This window comes from Haliotis rubra, unplaced genomic scaffold (genome assembly GCF_003918875.1).
Source record: "Haliotis rubra isolate DU_JTF1 unplaced genomic scaffold, ASM391887v1 Scf389, whole genome shotgun sequence".
Lineage (NCBI taxonomy): Eukaryota > Metazoa > Mollusca > Gastropoda > Lepetellida > Haliotidae > Haliotis > Haliotis rubra.
Window position 1 is genome coordinate 756,943 of NW_025767067.1, and position 12,539 is coordinate 769,481.

Here is a 12,539-nt window from a genome sequence, read left to right on the forward strand (position 1 = left end):
GGGAGGATGTCCAGAACTGGAAACATATCACATCCGACCGAAGGATTCTCAATGGAGGAGGGTATGAGTTTTTATTCATTATCCTGTACTCGTATCTGAGTCAGAAACCCGGAGATTCCATCTTGCACGGACCAAGCCCTTAGCAGTAGATCTAGACAAATACCAGAAACAAACGCTGAACAAACTTGAAGAAACACAACTCAGCTTGTGCTTTAAATCTCCAGTAATTCTTGTTCTCAAGAAGAACTCCGCAGAGATGATATACTTCAAGATCGTGAACAAGTCTTTTCTATTTTTTGTTACGAGTGAAGGTATGATAAAGGGGTATATGACACCAATTCACCCGTAACAATGAAAATGGATCACACAACAATCTGACTAATTGAGGAAGATTTATTTATACTATCCTAACAGAAGGCTGATACAGGTTACCAATTTACAAATGTGGAAAGTGAAGAGGGAATTGTCTTAGATATATTATGGGCAAAGCAATATGGCATAGTCACCTCATTTTAAAATCCTTCCTGTACACCATGATTTCCTAGTTTCCATATTTGACACAGTCCCGACGTGGGTGCAAGTTTGTGAATTCACATTATGGGTACAACCACAACTGGCAAAAATCCCGTCCTCAAAAAACATCCCAACTAGATCAGAATCACCGAGCTTCTCCCTATAAGCTGGCTGGCCACATTCAATTAACTGACCAAAGCTGAATTCATCAAACCCCAAGCTGTACCACTAGTTACATAACAATTTCTCGCTCAAGCGAAGGCCCCTCACCCCAAGCTAAAACTAATTACACCAAGTATACTCATCACTATCTAAAACTGTACATTATATTTGCAAAATATGTTTCATCACCCATAACACTATAAAATTACACAGAAATGTAGATATTTTAATTTTTATTGGACTTCAAATTGAGGGTTGAAGGGGAAGGGCATATATGTCCCTGTGGCACCCAGGGTGTTAACCAAAATAGTAATCGTATGAGACTATTTGGGCTTTCCCTTTTTGCACTGGTGGGACACGTTTTAAAGCGGCGTTAAACCAAACTCACTCACTGCAAGCATCGAAACAGAAAAGATCCAGATAGTGAAAACTTTAATGACCCTCTTTGAACCTGGGAAGCATTTGGTAGATAGGCGGTTAAAGTGTTGGCTCGTCCTAGCATATGCACAATGTGTAAAACCCATATATATATTTTGAGCGCATGTGTTCCATATATAGTTTCTTTCAAGCCAGATTAAGAAAACTGACCATTTAACAAACCAGCTGCGCTATTCTTTCACTCAGTAGTATATACATACTATAGATCAAGTCCAACAAAAAGCCTCTGTAAAGCTTCATTTATGAAATAAAGCTTTTGTCAGGCCCTTATCTCTCTCCGCTATTATACCACTGTTTGAACCCCCAGTTAACTTCCTGGTCACTATGACCATGAACCAACACTTTCCTGATCACGATGGCTCTATGTCGTGTTGACCTCGAGGAAACAGTTGGTTACAGGATACTATTGGGATTACTCGACAAGGTAAGTGTTAAATATTTTGCTTGGGGGGTAACATTGTGCCGTGATTCCTCTCTGACGGTGGCCCGTGGATGCCCTACATGATGTTAATCTCAGCAAAACAGTTTAACGTGAATCTCCTATGATTTCTTTGGTTTTCGTAATGAAGGCTTGCTGGGCTTGTTGTATCCCCTGTTCTATGTACTTTTTTCTCGTCTTCGCTGATGACAGTGCTTTTACGAGACTTGTTTCGTATCTCTCGTTTCATTTCGTGATATTTTGCGAGTTCAGAGAGGACCAAACGAAACTCTTCCTCTGAGATTTTATTGTCAGTGAGTGCGGTGGAAATATGGTCGTCTATGGTGTTTAACTTTGCATCGGCTAGGATCCTGATCTCATCGTGTTTCAATGCCTTACGATGCAGTCTGCGTGACGCAAACTTAAACATCAATCCAACCAACCCTGACACCCCCGCTGTTATTTCGATGCCTAGCACTATGGGTGCGGCTACGATGGTGGTCAACAACCCCACACCTACTGCCCCTAACCCCATACTGGTAGCCATAAGGGTGGTATCAACCCCATCCACAGCATTGAAAGCTCTATGGTACTTCTTGTACAATGCTGCCCGTGTGTCGCGGTCTTGTTGTAGTTGGCGTTTTACGTCACATAACTGTTTCAACCGAAACCCGTCTACGGTTTCCAGGGTCTTCGCTACTTCCTCTACGACCGGGTACAGCCCCATCCTGTGTGTATAATATATACTACAATATATTTTTTAATTGGGCTTCATTTAATAGTCGATCAATGTACTTGAGGCTTGTAAGGCTTAACCTCTGGGATATGTAAATAGGGGAAAGGGTAACTCTTGTTCTATACTAACTATCTCGTGGCGTATTAAGGGGGGCAGCAACCCTAGTGAGGGGTCCGAGCTCCGTCGTATGACGATACGACAATGGTGGTCCCAAAATGGATATGAATGTGGCCAATCTATTACCACCCCAGGTAAAAGGCGCCAGGGTGGTTCCCCCAAGGATCCAAATGTACTAATAATGTCGTCTTTGAAAAAGACTTCTATGATGAGTGTGGAGCCTGGGGCCATAACCATAGAATATGGTAAGCCAGCGTATAAGCGGAATGATAAACGTGCATTTCTGGGTGTATCTAACATGTAGCCCGGGCGATGTGGCGTTTGTGAAACTATTATATACTGAATAATACCCGAGGTGAAACCCCCGAGCAAGATACCGTTGTTCTTAATTTCGGCGATATGACCATCCTTATCAAAAGAGACGTAAGGTGCGGTGAGGGTCATGTTGATCAACCATTCGGGTTCTTTAAAGTCTGCCAGAGACACCCGCCTATACACGTTGTCTTTTAAGTGTAGGACATACAAGGTGCCTTCCTCGCCGGGTAGATCAAACCCCTCCGTGTCCCCTAGGTCATTAAGCGCGACGTTGGACCGATGACTGGTCATTGTTATATTACTATCACGAGATAGTTTCCAATTGTTTTTCTGATAACCTCTCAGGGGTGCACTTCAACCCCATGAGGTGTATGTTGTCGTGTAGGAAGATCTTGGTGAGGGATATCGTGTCTTCGACGGTCACGGTGACCCCTGCAGACTTGTGTGGGAGTCGACACCCACCCGCACGTAAACAGTGCAAACGTGATACTGGTGTTGTTTGGGCCACCGGAGTTTGATTCCCTTCTCGACTTCGACTTCGTCCTGCGATGGTTCTCCTAGGTAGACTTGGATGGCCAGCGTGGAATTTGCTGGTAGACCTTCCAGGATTTTGACCACACCGGCGAATTCAGACACCAACTGCAATGCCACGTCTTGCACTCCTGGTTTACTGGATAGCATATGGGCCGCCATACTCGAGAGTGGGCTAATGATTACGCTATGTCTCTGCGCCGGGACGTAAGCCACGAGCAGGGTTCCGTTGTTCACGACTTTGTTTAGGTAGTTGTCTTTGTTCTCCGTGAACACGTAGGGGGAGCCGAGACTAATGTTGAGAAACCAGTCGACTTGAGCGGGTAACAACACCCACTTGTTGTCGGCGGTGAAGACGAGGGCATACTGCTTGTTTCGAGCAACGGTCGTGCTCTCAACATATTCTAGGTCGAACAGTTTGCCACCGAATGATGGGTATACCGACCATCTATCATCACCGATGCGGACTAGGTCGAACCGAGTGTTGAGGGCCGCTCCTGAGGTATCTACTATATCACCTAGGGTTCTACCGATGGAGGGGACTTCAACGCGTTTGTAAATACTGTTTTTAAGCTGCAAGGCGTATAGTTTCCCATCTACTCCGGGGTCGTCGAATCCGCGTGTGTCCCCGAGGTCGGAGATCCCCACATTGACGCATTTTTTCAACTTCATTCAGGGACCTTGTGAGCTAGTCATTTTATGTGCAGCATTATGCTGAGGTACCCTATATTCACAGGATTATGCTTTATATCTAAAACCGATATTACCAACTCAGGGATGGTGCTCCGAGTTAACCTCTTGTACTGCCGCGGTGAAAACGACTCGGTTCTGCCATCATTGTACTTCTCCGTTTTCACTGGTACGGCTCTCAGTATCGTGGAAGGGTGGCCACCTTGAATGTTGTCCGTTGTGCTCAACTGACCGAGATGAATGCACAGCTCTCGGTACGGTACTAGGTCGGGTAACTTCGTGCCGTTTGAGTCGTTCATCTTGAGTTCATCTCCCAAGGGTTTGTAGACCTCATCGCTTAGCGAGCACACACTGTAGTAGCCGTCGATTATCTGGTTACGGGCGCCACTGACGAACAGCTTATTGTTGCTGGCGTTGATGTTGGTCCATCGCGGTAGGTAGGTGATATCGCAGAGTGCGACTTCGAGTTGGCCCGACGTGTTATCGATCGCATGCATCAGCTGAACGGACTCACCGCTCGTTATTCCTGGAAGTGTTACGTACATGTTAGAGTATATATACCCATTATATAATACTTTAAAAATGTACAAACCGGGAGTGTTTTACCCTAAACTGGACATAGATTTCCCGCACATGAAGATCGTGGTCGGGGCCGAGTTGCACTTCGGAGCCCAGTTCATAGATGTGTTTGATGGGTATAAGCTTTCGGTGACTAACGTCAAGGCAGTCAACGCCTGGTTCAACACCCCTATGCAGTTCTGGCAGAATCAACTCAACTTCGCCTTCTGGTGTGCGATGACTGGGTGTGGCTTGACGTTGACCGACACTCCGCTGGGTCAGTCTGTGTTCACGTAGTCTGGAGATTTGAGCAGGGGCCCGCGGATGACTGGAAAAAGTTCATGCTGGACATGTCGAGAGGGTTCACTCGTGCCGGTGTAACCAGATTGAACGACTCGATTCGAACATACGTGTGGGCGCTGTTGGGTGCGCAGTGGCAAATGCTTTCCAACATCCTCGGTAAGGGGACTGCTTACGACGCTCAGAAACAGTTCGTTGTTAACGTCAAGGATGCTATCAATGCTCCAGTTGATCTACCAAGTGCTATCCGACGCTACCAAGACGTGTTGGAATACGCTCGGTCGAAAGTCGACTACGTGTTCGACGTGGGACTGAACATGGCTCCGAGCGATATGCAACTGAGAGTAAAAAAAGTGGTGGGTTACAACAACGAAATAGTCATAGCCACGGCCGACCAGAAGTTGGGTGTCAATGCAGGCATCAACGTGAGTCACGTCCCACCTCCCCAGGGCTCAACCCACACCACCACAGCCCCTGCCACCACACCAGGTGGCTGAAAACAAGGAACACATCGATCGTAAAACAGCGCTGGTGGTTGGGGGGATCATTTGGTTAAAAATTCCTTAGCGGCTACGTACACCAGCCCGGCCATGGCCACGATGGCTGCCCACAGGTTTTGCGCCGAATTGCATTCGACAGGTGGACACTTTTGATGGAGAAAGTGTCATGGTGTGGGGAGCCATGTCCTACACGGGTAGATCAGAACTTGTGGTAGTTAAAGGGGGTTATAGCTAAAACGGCACCACAGCAGAACGGCACCAAATTTGTGTGGCGAAAACGGCACCATATTGGCGAAAACGGCTACTGATTTCTGGGCTAAAACGGCACCAAATATAAATCAAAGTATGACGTTGACTAATGTTTTATTTCATTTCAATATAACATTAGCAAGATTATATCAACATATGAGTCATTCTCAAAATCCGTGCATATTTATGTAAGATGTTTGTATCCGACAAACTTAAGTCAAAATCAAACCAAAAAAATTATGGTAACTAACTTATCACAATATTTTTTTACAGTAACAAATGTAGGAAACTATTTTTTATATTTACTTTACACCACCCAATTTTACTCAATGTTCATGTGTCACAACTCCAGTGGCTGATGTCACAGATGTGGCATTTGAATTTTTGTCTTTTCATAAGCAATAAATATACAATTCCATGTCAAAACTAGATATTTTAATATATATGTACATGAAATAAATATTATGTTTGGATTTTTTCTTTCAAAATGATGTTACAAATGTTCAAATTTCGGCAGTGACACAATTTCAGGTAATGTCTATTAAAATGGCAAAATATGAAAAATGAAACATCATTAAGCTTGCATAATATATGTTATGTATATTCAGAAAAATTATTATGTTATGTATACCCAAAAAGAAAAAAATCCCCATAAAACCAAAAACTAACAAACAATGGGTTGTTGTTATTTGCTTTATTTAACGTCGCACGCACAACTAAGGTATTTCGGCGACGGTAAACAATGGGTACATTTGTGCGTTTTAAAAACAATTTCATTTTGACACTGAGTTTGACACTGGGCGGTTTCAGTTGAGTAAATGTACTTAAAACATCAAAGGTTGCGATGTTTTCACGCTAAATTGGGATGCCCTTCCAATCACTGTCGGCTCAGTAGATGTATTTACTATCTAAACATTCTGCAATCCGATAGTCAGCTATGGGATGCCCACTTCCAATCACTGTCGGCACAGTAGATATATTTGGTTTAAGCACATTTTTATTTCGTCAAAGAAACCTGGATAGGCGAACAAGCCTAGTGGCTTATATAGACGCAACTCCATTATATTGTTCCAATAGCTGGATACATAATTGAAATAATTTGACAACAAAAGAAAAATACTGTGACAAAATAACAGATAAATGATTGAATAATAAATATGTTCGGTATAGTGTTGGATATGCCTAGCAACGAAATGAGCAGCCGCAGAAAATCAAATATATAAAACTTGCCTTACATTGAATATAAACGTAGATTTGATAATTACTGTAAGCGGTTACTTTTAGAAATGAACTGTTGTAATGAGTTCAGAATATCACTGATAGTTGAGTTATTCAATGCGCCGTTACCGTATAAAGTAGTTTTCACATCGTATCCTTGAATATAAAAATACATCCTTGTTCTTAAATTTTGATAGTTCCGACATAATAGTAGATGTATTTATTATCTGCAATCCGATTATCTTATAACAAACTAGTTTTCCCCATAAGATTTTAGTTGGTGCCGTTTTCGCCATAAGATTTGTAGCCGTTTTCGCCAAGTCGAGGTTCCGTTATGTCCAAATGGTGCCGTTTTCGCCAGGTGCCGTTTTGCTGTGGTTCCGTTTTAGCCTGCACCCGTTAAAGGCAACCTTATAGCAAATCGCTACATCGACCAAATCTTGCGACCTCATGCCCCTCCTCAAACTTTTTAACCGCCAGAGGGAGCTGGTTCAACACGACAGGCTCGACCCCACACATCTCGTGTAACAGATGCATGCCTATCTCGCCAATGCAAACGTCAATGTCCTTCCCTGGCCTTCCAAATCGCCTAATATGAACCTGATCGAGCATCTATGCAGCGACACATCCGTAAAGGTCACCTCAGACACTTGCATAACTTGCCAACGCGTTGTAGGAGGAATGGCGAAGAAATCTCCCGAGCAAACATCCGACGACTTGTACAATCCCTTCCAAGGCGGTGTCGAGCAGTGACGTCTGTTAACGAGTGGTGTCACCAGGTACTGACCTGAACGTCCTCTTGGTCCACACATGTGCAGCGAGTGAACTGAATTAATGCTGACAATGACAATACATATGTTCACCCCTGTGTCGAATTGCCTTCATCTATGTTCAAGCATATGTACACTTAAATACGTTTAATACATTTCCTTATTTTTGGCCTTTCTTTTTTTTAAGCGTGTAATAGCATTGACTTGGCCAATGAAATTTGGCTGTTTATGGCAGTGTTCTCAATCCCGAACCTGTCATTTCGTGATCGAATCAACTGAATATGTTACCGGAACCATATTTCTCTTACATTTGTGGTTCTTCTTTCATGATTACACAATGCCACAATCCCAAATATAACATAAGTTACATTCTTCTTTCATGATGCTTAAAGATGAAAAATGGTTATTCGATGGTGATATGTATTTGACACAGATGTGTTTTGGAATTTTAGTTTGAAATTTATGGGTAAATTTGAAGTTTCAAATGTCTACTTTATCTCGCCAGGCTGTTCAGATGAGCCGCCCTTTAGAGAACATGAAGCAAACCCCGTCAGTGACCATCGTTCTTGTATGTCATCGGTCCGAATTGCGTAGATCGATGCTGGTGATGTTGATCACTGGATTGTCTGGTCCAGACTCGATTATTTACAGACTGCCACCATATAGCTGGAATATTGCAGAGTGCGGCGTAAAACTAAACTCACTCGTTCTTGTAAAGTTGCACGATGCTTAAACTGACAGGTATTCATAAACACATTATTTTGATATCATCTGCATTGTACAGCGGAGTCTGTTTTCAGCTAACGTTTCTCATTATTGATTCCGACTATGTCATTAACAAGTATTTATGAATCACTCTCCATTTCTACTGATGCCAGACTTACGCGAATATGTTAGCGTATCCTGCTCCAGTGGCACCATCCATAACAAACACATGCAGCGACATGTCAATTGTTTACATACAAAAAGACAAAATGGCTGTTAGCAGCACGTTTTCCATAGTGCTACACAAGCCACTGATTTCTTAAGTCCAGATTAAGTTGACTTGTGCAATGTGTCCCCGTGTTTTTTTCAGGTGAACAGTTGACTTACCTTTGCATGTGTTTGTGACGGGAACTCCGATAGGGTAGGATATGCTCATGTTGTCTTCAACACAAGGTGCATTCCCAGTACTTGGTAAGGTATGGTGTCGCAGTTTTACAATGGACTCTGCATTTTACAATGATTTCTTATGATATTGGGAAAGGTTTTGCTGCTAATATTGTATTTTATGACATCGTCGGCAACATACAATCGCCTCTGTTTTTTATGGAAGTTAGATATGATTATGGAAAGTGTTTTGCTGCTACTATTAAATATATACCGGGATATATTATTCGCTTGATAACCTGTCGTTCTCCCTCCATTACCCGTCCATTGAAGCGATCGTATTTCGTAACTGTCGAACATTACCATATACAACCCAGTCGGTATATCACTCAATGACTCCCAGGTTGGCAGTAGACGGGATTATTTCAATATCCTTCTCTTCTGTATCAAAGTGAATATAATATATATTATTAGTAAGCAAGTGTACCAGACTAGTAGCTCACTGCCATACTGGATCATGGCCTTGCTGGATCATGTTGGCGAGTACGGTTTATTTTCTCTAATAACAACGTAACATCACAGACTGCCGATATTGTTGAAGACGTGTTTTCTTAATTGAAGTAATAGAGAATATAATCAAACGAAATGTAATCAGCGCTAAGGGGCATATCGTGTCAAAGACATTTTCATGATTTATGTAATAAAGCCTATGTCTTCTACGATATATAATCATTCTGAAAAATTGTATAAATACCATAAGTTATACAATAACATGGCCACGCTGCCAGAAAACAGCTGTTTTTAAAACTGACACGTGCAACAGATGTCCGGGGGTATATACCTCGGAATACAGATACTATTCAACAGGGTGGAAGAACATCATATTGGAGTCGATTAATTTGTTTTTCTATCAAAGTGGTGTTTGTCCACAACGAACAATACATCCATTATACAAACAAGCGTTCCCGATATGCCACGGCTGGCAGATGCCATAGCTGTGTTGTAGGAGATCGTGAAACCACAGAACGTCAGAGGTCACCGCGCTATTCACCACGGCCAGTCGGCGGAGCAATACATACGCACCATTGGTCACTATGCATCTTGTGGTTGGACTGATCCTTCGACTGTTGCAGAAGTAAGAAATGCATGAGTTTATTATGCTACAACGCCAACGGTTCGTCTGAAACAGAATGGTTCGACAGTGTGTGATGTATATTACAGTGATGATTGGTGAACTAGTCCATGCAGACTTTCAAAAAGACTGAAGAAGGAAGAACTGTTCTTTGTACTAACAAACATTCGACTCCATGGACGTCAAGGAAATGGAAGTCAACTAAATTTGTTACAGAAATGTTATCATAGTGTGACCACTGAGCTTCCATAAACTCGACAGAGGGTAAACGCTGACTGGGTGGTTGAGTGGTTTCCATGCTGAGAAAACTGTGTAAATATGTTTTAATTCTGTCGACATCGGAGTCGTTTGATGGACGGCTGAAATGCGTGATTAGACACTGATGTCATTGGACGTGAAAAATCCATGCTGATTTGCATAGAGTATATTGTTTGTTGACATTTCATGTAGCTGGACCATTCCACACACACGAGCTTTTAACGACAGTGTTCGTCATCAGTGAAGAGTGCGTGAAACGGATGTGGAACTAGAACATGCAGGTTTTATCAAGTTTCTTGGTGGATGTATTGTGCATGTACAAAATATAGATTGTTCTTGAGTAGATGGAAACAGAATGCTGCCAGTAAATAATCTTTCCGGGAGAATCTGAAACCAGGGGAGTTCTAATTTCATGACGGTGTGTGTTCTGTGGATGCAGTGTGAAGTAAACCAATGACAAAGCCCGACAAAGCCACTTATTTCTGATTTCACAGGAAGGATGCGAACTAAAAGGCTTAAGAGTTGTGTGTATAAAAATACCTTCGAAATGTAAATTTGTTTAATGGATTTCAGGTTTGATTTTTGATCGTGAAATTTACTGAGCTTTCGTTTATGTAAGTAATATTATTATGACAACGGCTTTATATGCAACTATAAAAGATTTGTTGCAAAAATGTTTTACATGCGGTCAAATCAACCCTGCAGGTTCACGTTTCCACTAAGGAAAACAACATCGTTTTTAAAACTTGCCATTTCTTTCGTTTTGAAATGAACAATATGTACGCTGACTTTACTGCTGCCAGAAAACCCCTGAAAGATGTCTGCTTTATGTCTGTCTGCATGTCTCAGGAAAGAATTTGAGCCTTATTAATTCCAACAAAGAAGCTGATTTTAGGCTCGTTTGAAATACATAATGCTGATATCACCGAGAAAGGATTTTCTGCGGACATATACAGTATATCGTAATTAGTTCGCCTGAAGACTGGTACCCAAACAAGTTAAGTATCTGCTTGTAAGACTTCCAGTCGCACATTTCCAATGGATTAAGAGCTGGTTCGTTATTATCTGCTCCTGGTCATATTCAACAAGAAGCTGTACAGTAAACTACACGGGGTACGGGTTTGGTGGCAGGATTGCTGTCTGGACACCATTTGATTCCAGCTGATTGAGGAACATATGACTATTCATAGTCAGTGATGGGTGACAGGATAACAGTAACCGACTTGAAGAATGTCACCGGAGGAATGTTTTCCGTTCAAGAGGGATTCTCTGTTTCAGTTTGGATTCGAACTCCCGTAATCTTCTCAGTGTCATTCTTTGTGATTACGTCCAATATTCTCAACATAGTCATCCTCCGAAGAACCAGGACCATACCTCACATTTCCAAACTGTGTCTGACTAACCTAAGTATTGCCGACCTGTCCGTGGGTCTGTTGACGTGTGCCCCGTGTGTTCTGTCAGCAGTCCTAGGCTACTGGCCTTACGGTGACGTGTGGTGCCAGATAGCCGGAGTAACCCATGGAACCTCGGTCACCGTATCAATATGGAGCCTCTCGAACGTAAGCATTGACCGATACATTGCTCTCATGAAACCTCTGCACTACCCGTCGCTTGTAACAAGTAGAAGATGCTACTTTGGATTGGCATCATGTTGGGTGCTTGCAATTGCGACCTTCTCGTCTGTCATCTTTACCAAACCAGACTTCATTTACTACAGGTTCAGCTTCAACGAGGGCATGTGCGGTCTATTCTGGGAGTACCCCCTGTTTTGCATCATCACCGGAATGGCGATTCCGTGTTTGTCAGGAAGTATAATCCTATTCACAACAGTCAGTATAGTGAGGAGGATCAAAACATCAGGGTTTGGGACTGCCGGAGGTTCCTGCCAACGGACCAGGAGGGACGTGAAGGCTGTCAAGATTCTCAGCATCACTGCCGGGATGTTCTTTCTGTGTTGGGGCCCCTACTCAGCCTCAGTGATAATGTCTGCTTTTGACCCTAGCATACACCCCGAGGGAGCTCCAGTTTACGTTTCTATGGCTGGCAAACAGTAACAGTTTCATGAACGTCCTCATCTACTCCTCCGTCTACGAAGCCTTCCGACATGAGGTCAAGGTCATTCTATTACCTGCCGCCTGCTTCCGTGAGAGAGACAGGGACATGCCTCGCTCTACCACAAGCATATCGTTGAACAGTCAAGCGACCATTCAGCGAACGAACAGTTCTGATGAATAATAACGCTGGACGTTCTTTAAAAGACATTTGTCAAGTCTTATCAGAAGTTTGGTTTGTGAATTTATTGAAAACGCCACCTGTTCGAGTAATAAATGTTTGCATTTGAATTACAGACTCTGTTCACCCACCCACTATAGATACCCGGTAGGGCCAGATGGTAATGTGGATTTTAGCTAACGCTTCATACGCAAGTTTGGTTTGTATATTCCCCAGGAAGCTGAGATTGAGCTGAGAATGAATGCACAGTCATCCAGTGTAAACAGAAATGAAATGAAGGTACAGACACTTGTAAAGTGCAAATCAGACTAAA

The 12,539-nt window shown here is 42.8% G+C and overlaps 1 protein-coding gene across 1 annotated transcript; it reads left to right on the forward strand.

Annotated features, from left to right (window-relative positions):
• Positions 1 to 9,582: 9,582 nt before the first annotated feature.
• LOC124286636 (beta-4C adrenergic receptor-like) lies at positions 9,583 to 12,336 on the forward strand. The gene has a single exon (XM_046723029.1). It carries the CDS (start codon positions 11,191 to 11,193, stop codon positions 12,046 to 12,048), a length of 858 nt encoding a protein of 285 aa, XP_046578985.1. The 5' UTR covers positions 9,583 to 11,190; the 3' UTR covers positions 12,049 to 12,336.
• Positions 12,337 to 12,539: the final 203 nt, after the last annotated feature.

Excerpts from the sequence above, each read along its gene's own strand:
- LOC124286636 (XM_046723029.1), top strand. The coding sequence starts at position 11,191 with ATGGGTGACAGGATAACAGTAACCGACTTGAAGAATGTCACCGGAGGA.